Source organism: Chlorocebus sabaeus, chromosome 14 (genome assembly GCF_047675955.1).
Source record: "Chlorocebus sabaeus isolate Y175 chromosome 14, mChlSab1.0.hap1, whole genome shotgun sequence".
NCBI classification, from domain to species: Eukaryota; Metazoa; Chordata; class Mammalia; order Primates; family Cercopithecidae; genus Chlorocebus; species Chlorocebus sabaeus.
The window spans coordinates 23,534,639-23,552,894 of NC_132917.1; the positions used below are offsets into that span (position 1 = coordinate 23,534,639).

The window sequence follows — 18,256 nt, forward strand, 5'->3', positions numbered from 1 at the left end:
CTAGTAAGATAGGTATTCTTTCTACCATTGCACAAAAAAGGCCACTAAAGATTAAATGTTTTGATTTAACTAATGTTATATTCAATGGTAAAGATAAGTATAAACATTTCTGTGACACAGAAGGCCACTCTCTTAGCCAATACACGGTAGTGCCTTCATTTCACTTCGTGCATAGACCATATCCTTAACTTAGGAATGCAGAATCTTTCATTAAAAAAAAAAATCAGGAATACCAGCAATTTTCTTAAAAAATAAAGCAAACATTTCAACTATTCCTACCCACCAAGAAAACTATGAAACAGAAATAAAATAAATTTAGACAAAAGGAGTAGTATGATTTATGCTATGGTTTTAAATAAAACCAAGAGGTATCCCTAGTCCCAGTATGAAATGACTAAAAAGTATAACTTTAAAATTTTTAAATTAATTCACTGAGTAATATGCCAGCATTGCCAAGCCAATTCTTCCTTCATCTATAAATGTTTATTTTTTATTGTTTAATTATTAATGAATTCTCTTGAAGCATTCAGACTGCATGTTTGACTTGCCATTAGACACTGGACACCTTCAAGGTAAAAATCTTACTTACTCCTTTTTCTAAATCCATTACCTAGCAGTTTTTGATACTATTAATAATTTTAAAACAGTATTGGGCCAGACACAGAGGCTCATGCCTATAATCCCAACACTTTGGGAGGCCAGGGCGGGAGGATGGCTTAAGGCCAGGAGTTCAAGAGCAGCCTAGGCAACAACTTGAGACCCTGTCTTTCCAAAAAGTTAAAAATTAGGCAAGTGTGGCAGTGCACACCTGTAGTTCTACCTAGAGAGGCCAAAGCCAGAAGATCACTTGAGCCCAGGAGTTTGAGGTTGCAGTGACCTATAACCACATCCCTGCACTCTAGCCTGGGTGACAAAGTGCAACCCTTTCAAAAAAAAAATGTGAAGTACTTTAGCAATTACAAAGGACTTTCACATACACCATCTTAGTAATGGGTGCTCAATGCTTGAAGTTATTTTTTATTTCATATGTATTTCCTCAGACATAATCAAATATACGCTGCATTGCCAAATATGAATGGCATCCTTCACTAACTCAAACAATCAAAAGTGAATTTATATAGGGACTGATTTTTAATTTTTTTTTTTTTTTGAGAGACAGAGTCTCACTCTATCGCCCAGACTGTAGTACAGTGGTGTCATAATTGCTCACTGCGTCCTTGAACTCCTGGTCTCATGCAATCCATCTGCCGTGCGGCCTCTTAAAACATTGGGATTACAGGTGTGAGTCACTGTGCCCAGCTGGAATAATTCTTAAAACGTATAAGAAATAACATCTTTAAAGTTTTTGTTACAAATAAATAGTAGACATAGTCTACATATTTATTGACCTTACTCTGCCTTTTAAAAGCATTCACTCATGTCTGAATTCTTGTAGTACCGTATTTACAACTCATGAAAATAACACACTGCTTTGTGAGATTTCTTGCACAGACACTTAAGTTTTTATGCCTGTTGTAGTTCCTCAATTGGATTATAGTCTAGCAATATATATGTTATATCCTGTGTTCTCTAAAGCACCTAACTTGGTATTATAAACCCGGTAGGGACCTCAATAAATGTTTTATGAGCCATCATAAATATTCAAAAGTACTAGTGAAACTGCCATCAAATACTTCTAAGGCATACAATCACAGATTACTGATCCTAAATATAACATATTGGATGGAAAATATGCTTCCTCGTAAACAGTCTGTATATGCAGATTAAATGTATTAAACATTCTGAAGAAAATATTCTCAGCAGGTGGACTGCTTGAGCCCAGGAGTTCAAGACCAGCCTGGCCAACGTGGTGAAACCCCACCTCTATAAAAAATACAAAAATTAGCCAGGCATGGTGACACACACTTGTAATTCAGGCTACTGGGGTAGGGACTGATGCAGGAGAATTGCCAGAGCCCTGGATGTCGAGACTATAGTGAGACGAGATCACACTATTGTACTGACTCCAGCCTGGGTAAAAGAGAGAGGCCCTGTCTCTAAAAAGAAAAAAAGAAAGAAAAGAACAGAATAGAACAGAACAGGAAAGACTCTTGAATTAGATAATTTCTCTTACCTGATCAAAAAGAAGCCTAAGTTGCCTTTCAGATTCACCAACCCACTTGCTCAAACAATCTGCTCCTTTTCGCATAAAAAAAGCCACTTTTTTGTCTCCTTGGCTGCATTCATTAGCTAATGCTCTGGCAACCAAGGTTTTACCTGTGCCAGGAGGGCCATAAAACAAACAGCCCCTAGAAGAACAAAAAAAAATAAAATAATCAAGAAGTGTAAATTATATTACCATCAATGCTGATAACCAATTTTTAAAAAGTCCCTCCCTCCCATACAATTTTGTATTGAAGTATAATTATTAGACATTGATACAGCTTTTTCCAGTATGTAGACAAAAGTTTTACTTTGCTAAGTCCTTAAATCACCAAGCTTTGGCAGACAAGAAATAAAGTACAGAGTAATTTGGCAAGACATACAGAAATTTTAAATGTGTTTCCCTATGACCCAGAAATTTCACATCTTTAGAATAAATAATGTAGAAATACTCAAAAGGAATGTATAAAGATAGATTTAAATGACTCTTTAATAAGATTTTCCATATCCTTAAAAACATGAAAAATAAACTACAACCAAATCTGAATAAAAAGTGCCTCCTTAAAGAAAACAGACATTTATCAGTTTAAATCTAACAGCCTAGATGTGTATCTTCAGAATATTCTTTTTTTTTTTTTTTTGAGATGGAGTCTCACTCTATTACCCAGGCAAGATCTCGGCTCACTACAACCTCTGCTTCCTGGGTTCAAATGGTTCTGATGCCTCAGCCTCCCGAGTAGCTGGGATTCCAGGTGCACGACACCACCCCCAGCTAATTTTTGTATTTTCAGTAGAGACGAGGTTTCACCATGTTGGCCAGGCTGGTCTCGAATTTCTGATCTCAGGTGATCCACCTGCCTTGGCATCCCAAAGTACTGGGATTACAGGCTTGAGCCACTGTGCCCAGCCAGAATATTCTATTCTGCCCAATCTTCTTTAACATAATTTGTCAGTCTTTTCTAATAGTTCACCAGCTATCCACCTCATGATCAGACACAATCTGTTCCTAAAAATAAATTATCAAGCTCACCCTATTTCAAAAATACTCCATCATCAAGTCAAAGAAACACATCAATAAAACTGTGCTTCCAAGAGTAAATAACATACAGCATCAAACTCGATGCACTGGGAGCCAAATTCAGAAAAATCCATCTGGGCAATCTGGTTGTGTATTTAGGGCCCACAGAAAGAATCTTATCGAGTGCCTGACTTAAATTCTGAGATATAAACTTCAAGAACATACTTAGTTCCATGGCCTCTGGACCCTAAACAACAACATTTCATTTCTAACTGTCATTGCTAGGACACATCAAATAAATATATAGCAAACATTTATATTTACAGTAATTTACTCAATTAACATTTGAGAAAGTAACGGTAATAACAATAATAAACATCTATGACACTGCTTACCTTGGAGGCTGAATTTTAAACTTTTCAAAAATTTCTGGATATAAAAGTGGGAATACTACCATTTCCTTTAGTGCATGAATATGATGGCTCAATCCACCTATGCTATCAAACCGTACCTTGGAAAGAAGGGGAAAATTTTTATATAAAACAGTTTTATATGTTTTATAATATTTTTAAAATTTATAAGAGTCTTATGATTCAGAAATATATGCCTTTAGCAGAAGCTTTTAAACATAAGTATAAATAACTGTAGAAAAATAAGGCTAACAATAAAATCCAAGTTTACATTTCAGCTCAGGCAAATTAAGCTACCATTATTTAATCTAGTAACTCAGAACCAGGATTAATTCCCAACCTAAAACTTTAATAGGTATCTATAGGAGATTTTTATATTACACTAACACATACAATTTTTATATCACACCAGGTTCTAATGGGCCAGGCACAGTGGCTCACACCTGTAATCCCAACACTTTGGGAGCCCGAGGTGGGCAGATCACCTGAGGTCAGGAGTTTGAGACCAGTCTGATCAACATGGTGAAACCCTGTCTCTACTAAAAATACAAAAATTAGCTGGGCACGGTGGCGCACGCCTGTAATCCCAGCTACTTGGGAGGCTGAGGCAGGAGAATCACTTGCTCCCGGGAGGCGGGGGTTGCAGTGAGCCAAGATCGCACCATTGCACTATAACCTGGGCAACAAGAGTAAAACTCTGCCTCAAACAAACAAAAAAAAGTTTAAATGACTTTAAAAATATATAATTATTTTGTACATATATTCTCAGAAGGGAGTAATATTGTCCTCACAGGGGCAAAAATTGGTTCAGGGATAGGGCAAGAAATAATCTTAGCTATTTACAATAGTTTGTAGCCCTCCCAAGGTCAATGTTACCTGACAAAATTTTATTCTTTAATATTTAATTTCTCTAGTCAGAAAGAAATTTACTTTTTTTCTTCTTTATGGGACAATGATGAAAAAATGATTTTAGAAACATTGATCTATCACAAGCAGCAGCAAAGACTGTTCCTCCCACCCATAATAGTTTAAATAGCTAGAAGGCTTTGTAAGAAAAGAAGTGCACAGAAAAAAATGCTTGAAGAAAATTTTGCCCAAAATGTTAACTGTGACCGCCTCTTCCCTGCTTCTTCATTCTGTTACGGTACTCGAAAATGTTTTACAATGAAAGTATTACTATGATAGAAAAAGTGAAAGTAAACTATTAACAGAAAAATAAAAACAGAAGTTAAATAACAGAAACATTCTAAGAGAAGCTAAATTTTAAAGAAATAAGAGGTCTGGCATGGCAGCTCACGCCTATAATCCCAGCACTTTGGAAGGCCGAGGCAGGCGGATTACCTGAGCTTGGGAGTTCAAGACTAGCCTGACCAACATGGAGAAACTCCATCTCTACTAAAAAAAAATACAAAATTAGCCAGGCATGGTGGCGCATGCTTGTAATCCCAGCTACTCGGGAGGCTGAGGCAGGAGAATTGCTTGAACCTGGGAGGTGGAGGTTGCAGTAAGCTGAGATCACACCATTGTATTCCAGCCTGGGCAACAAGAGCAAAACTAAGTCTCAAAAAAAAAAAAAAAAAAAAAAAAAAGAGAAAGAATTCACTCTGCTTTGGCAGAGACATCTAAAGTTTACTAGATTCATCTGTAAATGGATAGATGAAAATAAATGAAAGGAAAATAAAAATGAAGAAAAATTTTTTTAAAAGACAAAAAAGAAATAAAACTAGATTCAAAAGAGTAAAGTGCTGGTAAGCCAAATACGCAGATCATTAGGTAAGGTCTTCTGAGAAGACGCACTATTAGAAATGGGATTCTGGTCATATGTAATACTCTAATATTTCCTTAGGGCCTGGTTAATAAAGTAAAATAAGCGTTTTCCTCTATGACTTCAGATTAGAGATAGTTAAAATTTCATCTTCAAGTATATATGCAATTCTATTTGATAACTTATTTTTAAATCCCTCTATGAAAATCACTTAAACTACATTGTATAGAGAGATTTTTAGGAACAAAAAAAAATACATCAAGTAAGCTCTTGGTTATGCAGTAACCTTATTTCAAAATATCCCCCCAAAATAAGATACTACTCACAATGAGAAAGAATCTACCATGTCCTCTGAGTCTTATGTCTGTTTTTGTCATCCATTTCCCAAAGTGACTTCACCACCACTCTTTATATTGATGACCAGTATCTGAGTTTCTAGTCCAGATATTTCTCCTTAATGCCAAACCTAAATAACCAATTACCTACAAGGTGCTTTCACTTGTAGTATACCTCAGATACCTAAACATGTATTAGTTAAATGCAACTAATTAAATCATCTTCCTGCCTCAAACATTTATTCCTCTTCTTATGTTCCCTACTCAGAGAATCAAGCCATTTTCCACCCAGACCATCCATTATCTACCTAGTCACCTAAGCTAGAAACCTGGCTAATACTCTCAAGTTGTACCTTTCCTTCATTCCCAAAAAGGAATTAATTCACCAAATTCTGTCATTTCTGAATTCAATCCTCAATTCTTTCAAAACCATTTACTTCTTCAAATCGTTATCCTACTTTCTACCATGACCACTACCCCAGATTACTAGACTACAGGAACATCCAGTCTCCCTAATGCCAGCCTTGCTTACCCCAAATTCATTAACTATATCACAGCCAGAGTGATCTACCCAAAATACAAAATCATGAAACTAGGCAATTTCAACAATAGCCCACTGTTCATCATGGTTTATGAAGCGTTGCCCCTTATAACCTTCTCAGCCCCATTTCCTACCTGTTACATATTCCAGTAACACTGAAATGAAAACACGTGACTAAGCACCACGTGGCTAGGGTTCTTAGGTTTCAAAATATATACATCGAAACATTAACACTGTCATATCTGAATTTTCTAGTTCTACTATGTCCTGCTTTAGAAACAAGAAAAAAGCTTAAAAAAAAGAAAACTTCTAGAAAAACATTTACAAAACTCACTGATTTATCAATGTTCATTGGATCAACATCAGCCAAGCTTGCACCCACTTTCACTCGTTCTCGGAGAATACCGCTAGCTAAGTCCTCTGCTCTGAAGTTCATAGGCAAACACCTGAAATTTATAAAAGTGCAAGTGAAGTTGCATTAAAAGTTTCACATTTTTAATGTTAAAATAAGTTTACATTCCTTGATGTCTTCATCTTTCTCCTTTTTCTCATAACCCAGAAAATAATATCAAAGAATTTCATTCTTTTACTCTACTTTTCTTACATTCTTGTCAAAGGCCAAAAATTAAGTTACTCACTAGATAAAGCAAACAAGATTGTTAATCTATTTGCCCAAAGAGCCCAATCTATTCCATTTTAGGAAAATATCTTAACATAACTGATTATCCCATGTCATACAACTATAAAAATAAACCTATATGTACTATAATATATGAGATTAAAATAAAATCAAGCTATTGACTGACTGAGGCAAGGTCTCACTCTGTTGCCCAGCATGGAGTGCAGTGGTGCAATCATAGCTCACTACAGCCTCAACCTCCTGGGCTCAAGTGATCCTCCCACTCCAGCCTTCCAAATAGCTGGAACTACAGACAGGCACCACTACACCTGGCTGAATTTGTATACAGACAAGGTCTCACTATGTTGCCTAGGCTGGTCTCAAATTCCTAGACTCAGCCTCCCAAAATGCTGGGATTACAGGTGTAAGCCACCAGCCCAACCTTTATTATAATATTTAAATCTATCCTCAGATATTACATGAATATGTCTACTCAGTTATATGACTGAAAAAACTGTCTTTCCCTTTTGTTCGGAAAAAAAACCAATTAGCGATCACATCTTGAATACTAAGCTTCATCTTTTGTGTAACTACCTTAAGAGAGATCTCTATACTACATTATTTAACACATTAATATATTACATTATTTAATTTCCATAAATTAATATACTCAACTTCCTCTTTTAACCTTGGGTAAACACCAAACAATGGCATTAACAGCCTCAAAAAAGTCTAGTATCTATAATGAATGTAACTTCATTGATACTTCTGAATCCTAATTTATAAAAATATATTATCAAAGGAGATTATCAGAATAGTTCGGATTAAATAAGCATAAATTATTTTATTTAAACGTGGATTTTTCTCATTTTCTTTCCATCAGTCACATGAGAAATTCTTTTTTAGTATACAATCTAATCAATCCAAACTTGTTTCCAAGACCTGCTAACTGAAAACTTGGTATTTCTACAATAAATAATAATTTGACACTTTAATTATTTACTCCTCCAATGAAAATTCTTTGAGGTTTTAGTGAGCCCAACAGTGATCAGTTAGTTACCCTAGTTAGGCAAAGATCACCATAGGCACTTGTTCAACCAACAACAAAAACAAAATAAATTTTTCCAATAAAAATCCAATGTCTCCTGAGATAATTCTATTAGAAACCATGTTTTAACCTGACTGCTATAATACTGTAATCATTATAAGTACCTAAAATCAACCTCATTAAATGGATTTAGAGTAGAGAGGAGGTACAGACGAAAAGACAGATACTGCCATATAGGCTGGCCTGTTTCCCTTAGCTCTCCTTACTTTCCCTCTCCACAAATTATTTTATCATAAGTACTTTCAGACTAAGTAATTTCAGACTAAATTTCCCAAGGTTAGATTTCTATTGGAAGAAAAACTAATTAGAAACCAAGTCAAACACTGGAAAAAAAAAAAAAAAAAAAAAAAAAAAGAAACCAAGTCAAGGTCTTAATCTAGTCTAAAATATGTGTTGAATATCAATGTTAGCAAAATGCCAGTATAGATAAGAAAATCATTTAAAAAAAAACTTAATTTTCCTTTTTTCTACCATGGAAATAGCACTAAAAATTTTACTAACCTATTTCTTGCTCTTGCCATGCTCTTTGATTTCCTTCTTTCAAAGCGTTCCTCATCAGAAGAAGTTGTGTCACTACTATGAATGGCATGCTTCTTTCTCCTATTTAAAGAGAATAAAATCCTTAAAACCATTATAATAGCAAACAACTTTTTAAAACACACTGTAATAGCTCAGAGGAAATTCAATCAGCAAATATTTATTAAGATTTGTACCCTCATACAGTTTACATGAAGTATAAATTCTTCATGTAGTAATTACATGAAGCAGTAAGTTCTGCAGAAAAAAAAGAAAAAAAAAAAAAGGCCTGCAATCCCAGCACTTTGGGCAGTCGAGGTGGGCGGATCATGAGGTCAGGAGTTCGAGACCAGCCTGGCCAACATGGTGAAACCCCATCTCTACTAAAAATACAAAAATTAGCCAGGCGCGGGGTGGGCACCTGTAATCCCAGCTACTCGGAAGGCTGAGGAAGGAGAATCGCTTGAACCGGGGAGGCGCAGGTTGCAGTGAGCTGAGATTGCACCACTGCACTCCAGCCTGGGTGACAGAGCAAGACTCCTTCTTGGAAAAAAAAAAAAGGAGAATAGGAAGCCTAAAATTTTTTAAAAAGAACAAATCAGGAAGGGAGTCAGTAACCAACTTTTTTTTTTTTTTTGAGACAGTGTCTCACTCAGTCACCCAGGCTGGAGTGCAGTGGCAAGGTCAGGGTTCACTACAGCCTCAACCTCCAGGGCTCAAGCGATCCTCCCACCTCAAACCCCTGAGTAAATGGGACTACAGGCAACTGCCACCACACTGGCTAGTTTTTGTACTTTTTGTAAAGAGGGGGTTTTACCATGTTGGCCAAGGTGGTCTCAAACTCCTGAGCTCAAGTGATCTACTCGCCTTGGACTCCCAAAGTGCTGGGGTTACAGACATGAGCCACCGCACGGGGCCAGCAACCAATTTAAATTACATCCAAATTTAGTGAATATCTGTCACTGTTTGATAAACAACATTAGAATCTCAGGAAAAAAAAAAGTTTATCTTTTTTTTTTTTTTTAATTTTATCTTTCCCAAATAGTCACAGTCCAGACATTTAAAGAACAAAAGAAAAATAATACACTGGATTACAGAGGACAAGGGCTTTAACTTTCCACTTAAGATAGTTCCATCCTGTTTGAACTTCTTATAAAATACATAAAATATTTTGAAGAAAAAAGTAGTTTATAACCAGAACTACTATGGAGAGATTAGGTAATATGCCAGGCTAAAGTCATCACAAAGGAGAAATGATATTTACTGAATGCCAGATTATTAGTATAACTCATGACATCTCTAAGAAACCTAAAAAAATACTATAATAAAACCACAACAAAACTATGTGCTCACAAAGTGTTCCAACTGAGTTCATCATATCCAAATCAAATGCTTCAACCACTTCTCTTAAACTGTACATTCAGTTAGCAATTCCACTAATCAGTAATTTGTCAAAAAAAAAAAAACCTCAAAAATCATCCTAAATCCCTTTTTGCCCACCACATAATCATTGCCATTGAGTCCTAGCCACACTCCCTGTAAATGTCCCTCATATTGTCTTTTTGTCCACCCCTACCTGGGTTTCACTTACCACTTGCCTAGCCATTTAATCACCCTCAGCTCTGCTTTACTGAAAAAAAAAAACATTTGCCATGATCTTACCTCGGATCTTGTTACCGCATGAACTGCTCTCCACCTCTGCAATTTTAAAACGTAATGGCCTACTTTTTGAACATAACCTCCTAACATACCAACTTTCAACTCATCAAGGCCTACTATACCTGAGCACCCACTGACTCAGAGTCAACTCCCTTCGAAGCTTAGTTTTCTGTCAAGACTCACAGGAAAAGCTATTACTTCAGTTTTTAATCCTCCTACCTGACTCTGTCTCCTTTTCCTTCCATTATACTTGCTAAATTTCAACTCTGTACCAATCCAAGTAATAAAAGTAGAATGCTGAACAGACTAATGAAAATCCACACAACCAGCCGGGCATGGTGGCTCAGGCCTGTAATCCCAGCACTTTGGGAGGCCGAGGCGGGCGGATCACAAGGTCAGGAGATCAAGACCATCCTGGCTAACATGGTGAAATCCCATCTCTACTAAAAATACAAAAAATTGGCCAGGCGTGGTGGCGGGCACCTGTAGTCCCAGCTACTTGGGAGGCTGAGGCAGGAGAATGGTGTGAACCCAGCAGGCAGAGGTTGCAGCAAACCGAGATCGTGCCACCGCACTCCAGCCTGGGCAACAGTGCAAGACTCTATCTCAAAAAAAAAAAAATCCACACCACCATACAAGCTGGAATCATTGTCAGTAATTTTCTTCAAGCACAAGTAGCCTTCAAAGATGCCCCAAAATCTGTGCATCAGTACTCCACTTCAATGCCCACATGTCCCATTAGCAACCCAGATTTTCTCAACTTCTCCTTAAGATCTTTAGCCCACCTCCTACTCCTTCTCTACTAATCGGAATCCTTTCATTACCTTCTGCATCCATTTTTTGTGGGGGAAGAAGGAATTGTTTTTGTTTTGTTTTTGCTTTCTTTTTTTTTGAGACGGAATCTCACACTGCCGCCCAGGCTGGATGGAGGGCAATGGCGCGATCTCGGCTCACTGCAACCACCGTCTCCCAGGTTCACGCGATTCTCTTGCCTCAATTTCCCAAGTAGCTGGGATTACAGGCACACACCACCATGCCCAGCTAATTTTACATTTTTAGTAGAGACAGGGTTTCACTATGTTGGCCAGACTAGTCTCCAACTCCTGACCTCATGACTCGCCTATCTCAGCCTCCCAAATTGCTGGGATTACAGGCATGAGCCACTGTGCCCAGCCTGTTTCTGTTTTCTTGTTTTTAGAGAGAAGGTCTCACTCTGTCACCCAGGCTGAAGTGTAGTGGCATGATCATAGCTAACAGCAGGGAGCCACAGCATCCATGGCTTTACGCACAGTCTCTTCATCCCCCAGGAACTGCATGCACCTGATGGTCTTCAAGTTCTTGTCAAATTCATAGACAATGGGAATACCAGTCGGCAGGTTCAGCTCCATGACAGCCTCTTCAGAGAGACCCTCCAAATGTTTCACAATGCCCTGGAGGCTGTTGCCATGGGCCACAATCAGTACCCTTTTCCCCTCTTTTAGGAGGGGAACTATTTCTTCATTCCAAAAGGGCAGAGCTCTGGCTTCGAGAGTCCTTCAGACTCTCACAGGAGGGTAGCTGATCCTCTCTGAGGTCTGCATACCTGCGATCCTTACTAATGTTGCTGTAGAAAGGATGGTCAGGCTCCACTGGAGGTGATGGAACATCATAGGAGAGCCTCCAGATCTTCACCTGGGCCTCACCATGCTTTGCAGCAGTTTCTGCTTTATTGAAACCAATCAGACCCCCATAGTGCTGCTCATTGAGGCACCAAGTCTTCACTACAGGCAACCACATCTGATCAATGGCATCTAGCACTGTCCAGAGGGTCCAGATTGCTCTCTTCTGCACTGAAGTGAAGCAGATGTCAAACTCATAGCCAGCATCTCGCAGCGCCTGCCTGCAACTCTTCACCTCCTCATGGCCCATCGGGCTCATGTTGGTGTTGTACCAGCCGCTGAAGCAGTTCTCCAGGTTCCAGGTGCTCTTGCTGGGCCGGATCAGCACCAGTTTGTAGGCGGCCATGGTGGTAGGCTGGGGAGGCACTGCATCAATTTTTGATACTTCCCAATTCTCCAGGAAGATAGTTGCAAAAATTATCTACTTACTCTTTGCAATTTTGGTATTTATCCTCTCCTCTACTTCTTCCTCCCCATCAGGAAAGTTCCCAAGTTTATGTGTGTATTGGGTCTATAATTTATAGAAATGTAATTAATTTGCCAATAACAGCACAGAAGGAAGTTGGTGGGAGAAAAGTTGTATTGGTCTAAGAAAACGACTTCAGATAGTAAACTGAATGCATAAGAAAAAAAAAAAGAGAACCAAAAATGGTAAATAAATTTAGAAGTTAACAATACCTATAAACATATACAGTCATCCCTTAGTATCTACAGGGGAATGGTTCCAGGACCCTTGTGAGTACTGAATTCCAAGTATGCTTAAGTCCCTTACATAAAAATGGTATAGTGTTTGCACATTGCAAATGGCCTACACACATCCTCCCATATACTTTATTTGAAAATTTATCAAAGACTTAAGAGTTACCTCCTGTATACTTTAAATCATCTCTAAATTAATTATAATACCTAATACAACACATATGCTATGTAAATAGTCATCAAGCTGTATTTTTTGTTGTTGTATTGTTGGGGTTTTTTCTCAAATATTTTTGAGGCGTGGTTGGTTGCATTCACAGATACAGAACCTGTGGCTAAAGAGGGCCAACTGTACTTGCTAATATTTCTTCCTGTAGCTTCAGTAAAAGCCATTAAATCATATAAAGTAATAATTTCAACAATGTATTGTTAGATCTGTAACACTGTTAGGTGTTATACAAATAACAGTAACACAACAAAAAGAGTTGTATACATAATTTCCCAATAAATAACTGAAAAGCCAAAATTCTAGTTGGGACTGGGCACAGTGGCTCATGCCTGTAATCCCAGCACTTTGGGAGGCTGAGGCAGCCAGGCGTGGTGGTGCATGCCTGTAATCCCAGCTACTGAGGAGGCTGAGCCAGGAGAACAGCTTCAACTCAGGAGGCAGAGGTTACAGTGAGCTGAGATCACATCACTGCGCTCCAGCCTGGGCGACTGAGTAAGGCTCTGTCTCAAAAAAAAAAGAAAAAAGAAAAAAGAGCTTAAAAGCCAAGGAGTATATATACAAAACTATACAAAACGAACTCAAACCATATACAAAAATTAACTAAGTAAATCAAAGACCTAAACATACGAGCTAAAACTATAAACTATTAGAGGAAACCACAGGAACAAATCTTCATGATCTCTGAGTTGGCAATGGATTCTTAGATAAAACAGTAACAGCATAAGCACAAAACAAAAAATAGGTAACCTGAACTTCATAAAAATTAAAAGCTTGGCCGGGCACAGTGGCTCAGGCCTGTAATCCCAGCACTTTGGGATCACTTGAGCCCAGGAAATCAAGACCAGCCTGGGCAAGGTGGCAAAACCCCATCTCTACAAACAATATAAAAATTAGCTGGGCATAGTGGCGTGTGTCTGTAGTCCCAGTTACTCGGGAGGCTGACGTGGGAGGATTGTTTGAGTCCAGGAGACTGAGGCTGCAATTAGCCATGATCATGCCACTGCACTCCAGCCTGGGTGACAGAGCAAGACCCTGTCTCAAAAATAAAAAATAAACTTTTAAAAGTAGAAACTTTCCTTTATTTCTATTTTCTTCTACATGTAAAAGAAAGGATAATTAGGGCCAGGCGCAGTGTCTCATGACGGTAATCCCAGCACTTTGGGAGGCCAAGGTGGGCGGATCACAAGGTCAGGAGATTAAGACCATCCTGGCTAACATGGTGAAACCCTATCTCTACTAAAAATATGAAAAATTAGCCAGGTGTGGTGGCGGGTGCCTGTAGTCCCAGCTACCTGGGAGGCTGAGGCAGGAGAATGGCATGAATCCAGGAGGCAGAGCTTGCAGTGACCTAAGATTACGCCACTGCACTCCAGCCTGGGCGACCTGAAATCCCAGCTACTCGGGAGGCTAAGACAACAGAATTGGTTGAACCCAGGAGAAGAGGTTGCAAGGAGCCGAGATTGTGCCACTGCCCTCCAGCCTCCAGTCTGGGTGACAAAGCAAGACTCCACTTCAAAAAAAAAAAAAAGTAGAGACCCTCCTTTGTACCTACATGTAAAAGAAAGGATAATTAGGGGGGAAAAATATCAAAGATTAACTCGAATCAATGCTTCAAATGAAAGCAATATGGGTCGCTTAGATTCAACTCTGCTAAGAGACCAAAGAGCTGTGTAGCTTCAGTGAACATAATTGTTAAAACAACAAATATTCCAGGCAAACTGTGAATCAGGAAGATAACAGTAGCATGTAGGATGACAACTACTAGTCACTAATTAAAGAAAAAAAGACACAATTAGTCTCTCATTGACAAATGCAAATGTTTCCTTTCAAAAACAAACCTTACCTAATATGGCTTCTTCTTGCTGGAGATCTATGAATATCAAACAGTGTGTTTTCCCTCTTTTTTTGATGAGCTGGTACTAAAAGGGAAGAAAAGGATATAAAGAAATAATAAATTGATAAATTAATGTATTAAAGGAGTAGAAATGACTTCAGCTCACTTTTTTTTTGTGAGCTGACACGGAGTCTCACTCTACAGTGGCGTGATCTCTCGTTCACTGCAACCTCCCCCTCCTAAGTTCAAGCAATTCTCCTACCTCAGCCTCCCAAGCAGCTGAGACTACAAGTGCGTGCCACCACACCCAGCTAATTTTTGTATTTTTAGTAGAGACAGGTTTTCACCATGTTGGCCAGGATGGTCTCGATCTCCTGACCTCGTGATCTGCCCACTTCAGCCTCCCAAAGTGCTGGGATTACAGGATAAGCCACCGCACGTAGCCCTGTTAACTTTTTTTTTTGATATGGAGTCTCACTCTGTCTCCCAGACTGGAATGCAGTGGCGCGATCTCAGCTCACTGCAACCTCTGCCTCACAGGTCCAAGCGATTCTCCTGCCTCAGCCTCCTGGGTAGCTGGGATTACAGGTACCCGCAGTCATGCCCGACTAATTTTTGTATTTTTAGTATAAACGGGGTTTCACCATGTGGGCCAAGACGGTCTCAAACTCCTGACCTCATGATCTGCCCACCTAGGCCTCCCAAATTGCTGGGATTACAAGCGTGAGCCACTGTGCCTGGCCCCTGTTAACTTTTCAAATAAAACCTAGTCATGTGCCTTCAAGTACCAAATGCTGTCTAGAAGCAAAACAAAAATAAAAATTTTGTGGCAATACTATGAAGTTGCAAATAAACATTCTAAACAGATGTTAACGTAATCTTTGTGACTATGAGTTACACAAAGATTTCTTAGATACATGATCCATTTTTAAAAATGTAGCTGGGTGCGGGGGCTCACGCCTGTAATCCTAGCACTTTGGGAGGCTGAGGCGGGCGGATCACCTGAGGTTAAGAGTTCAAGACCAGCCTGGCCAACATGGAGAAACCCTGTCTCTACTTAAAATACAAAATTAGCTGGGCATAGTTGCGCATGCCTGTAACCCCAGCTACTCGGGAGGCTGAGGCAGAAGAATCACTTGAACCTGGGAGGCGGAGGCTGCAGTGAGCCAAGATCGCGCCATTGAACTCCAGCCTGGGCAACAAGAGCGAAACTCAGTCTCAAAAAAAAAAAAAAAAGGAAAAAGAAAGAAAAAAAGAAATTTAGCACAATCCATTTAAGAAACGATTCATTAAAAAAAAAAATTGTTATAGGCTGGGCACGGTCCCGGGCCTTTGGAAGGCCAAGTCAGAGCACTGCTTTGAGCCCAGGAGTTCCAGACCAGCCTGGGCAACACGGTAAGAACCCAACTCTAGTTTGAGGCACGGTGGATCACTTAAGATCAGAAGTTTGAGACCAGCCTGACCAACATGGTGAAACCTCGTCTCTCAAAAAAATATATATATACAAAAATTAGTCAGGCATGTAGCATGCGCCTGTAATCCCAGCTACTCAAGAGGGTAAGGCAGGAGAATCACCTGATTCCGGGAGGCAGAGGTTACAGTGAGCTGAGATCACGCCACTGCACTCCAGCCTAGGTGACAGAGCAAGACTTTGTCACAAAAAAAGGAAAGAAGGAAGGAAGGGAGGGAGGGAGGGAGGAAGGGAAGAAGGAGAAAGGGAGAGAGAAAAAGAGAAAGGAAATAAGGGGTGGGGGGAGAGAGGGAAGGAGGGAAGGAGGGAGGGAAGGGCCGGGCGTGGTGGCTCACAACTTGTAATCCCAGAACTTTGGGAGGCTAAGGCAGGTGGATCAAGAGGTCAGGAGTTCAAGACCAGCCTGGACAAGATAGTGAAACCCCGTCTCTAATAAAAATACAAAAATTAGCCAGGCACGGTGGCAGGTGCCTGTAATCCCAGCTACTCGGGAGGCTGAGGCAGGAGAATCACTTGAACCAGGGCAGCAGAGGCTGCAATGAGCCAAGAGCGCCACTGCACTCCAGCTTGGGCGACAGAGTGAGACTATCTCAAAAAAAAAAAAAAGAGAGAGAGAAAAAGAAAAGAAAAAAAGAACCCAACTCTACACAAATATTTTTTTAAATTAGCCAAGCATGGTGACATGCATCTCAGCAGGCTGAAGCAGGAGAAGGCTGCAGTGAGCCATGTTTGTGCCCCTGCACTCCAGCTTGGATGACCCTATCTCAAAAAAAAAAAAAAAAAGAAAAGAAAAAAGAAAAAAGTATAAATTGGAGTTCATTAAAAATTACAAATGGGCCAGGCATGGTGGCTCAAACTTCTAATCACAGCATTTTAGGAGGCCAACACAGGTGGACCACCTAAGGTCAGGAGTTCAAGACCAGCCTGGCCAACATGGTGAAAGCCCGTCTCTACTAAAAATACAAAAATTAGCTAGGTGTGGTAGTGCATGCCTGCAGTCTCAGCTACTTGGGAGGCTGAGGCAGGAGAATCGCTTGAACCCACGAGGCAGAGGTTGCGGCGAGCCAAGACTGCACCAATGCATTCCAGCCTGGGCAACAGAGTGAGACTCTGTCTCAAAAATAAACAAACAGGCCGGTGCAGTGGCTCATACCTGTAATCCCAGTACTCTGGGAGGCCAAGGTGGGCAGATCACGAGGTCAGGAGATCGAGACCATCCTGGCCAACATGGAGAAACACCATCTCTACTAAAAATACAAAAAATTAGCCAGGTGTGCTGGTGGACGCCTGTAGTCCCAGCTACTCAGGAGGCTGAGGCAGGAGAATGGCAGGAACCCAGGAGGAGGAGCTTGCAGTGAGCAGAGATTGCGCCACTGCACTCACTTCTGCTTTTCAAAAGATACTATTGAGAGAATAAAAAAAACAAGTAACAGACTGTCTTGTCTTAAAAATATTTGCAAATGACATATCTGTTAAAGGTCTAATATCCAGAACATATAAGGAATCTCAAAACTCAATAATAAGAAAACAAACAACCCAATTGAAAAAATGGCAAGATATCTGAACAGACATTTTACCCAAGATTTACCTTCAAATCTTGGTCAAAAAAAAAAAAACACATGAAAAGATGCTCCAACACCATTAGGGAAATGCAAACTAAAACTATAATAGATACCTGTTACAATTAATTAAATAATCTGAGTATAGCAAGTGTTGACAAGAATACACAGCAACTACAGCTCTCATACACTCTTAGTGAAAGTGGTATAACCACTTTAAAAAGAGTTTGGTAACTTCTTATATCTCATCATTAAACCCAGCCTTTCTACTCCCTGGTATTTGTTAGAAATATACAAACGTATGTCCACACAAAGACCTGTTCATCACAACTTTATTTGTAATAGCCAAAAACTGGAAAGGATCATAATGTCAAGTAACAAATGAATGGATAAACAAATTGTGATATATCCACACCACAGAATGCTATTCAGCAAAAAAAAAAAAAAAAAAAAAAAAAGGAATACACAGCTGGGTACAGTGGTTCAAGCCATTACAGTGCTTTGGGAGGCAAAGGCAGGAAAATCCTTTGAGGCCAGGAGTTCAAAACCAACCTGGGCAACATAGCAAGACCCTGTTTCTACAAAAAAAATTAATTAGCTAGGCATGGTGGTGTACACCTATAGTTCTAGTTACACAAGGAGTTGAGGTAGGAGGATAGCTTGAGCTCAGGAGTTTGAGGCTGTAGTGTGTTATAT

The 18,256-nt window shown here is 39.5% G+C and overlaps 1 protein-coding gene and 1 pseudogene across 4 annotated transcripts in view; both read right to left on the reverse strand.

Annotated features, from left to right (window-relative positions):
- ATAD2B (ATPase family AAA domain containing 2B) overlaps nucleotides 1-18,256 on the reverse strand; it is a 171,118-nt gene that overhangs the window by 107,609 nt on the left and 45,253 nt on the right. For all 4 annotated transcript variants that reach the window (XM_007971346.3, XM_007971345.3, XM_007971350.3 and 1 more), the window contains 5 exons: nucleotides 14,540-14,615; nucleotides 8,440-8,538; nucleotides 6,546-6,657; nucleotides 3,556-3,671; nucleotides 2,114-2,288 (listed from right to left, as the gene is read on the reverse strand). In XM_007971346.3, the coding sequence (XP_007969537.1) occupies nucleotides 2,114-2,288; nucleotides 3,556-3,671; nucleotides 6,546-6,657; nucleotides 8,440-8,538; nucleotides 14,540-14,615 (578 nt within the window). The remainder of the gene's footprint in view (nucleotides 1-2,113; nucleotides 2,289-3,555; nucleotides 3,672-6,545; nucleotides 6,658-8,439; nucleotides 8,539-14,539; nucleotides 14,616-18,256) is intronic.
- Nucleotides 8,547-14,533, reverse strand: LOC140713297 (phosphoglycerate mutase 1-like; annotated as a pseudogene).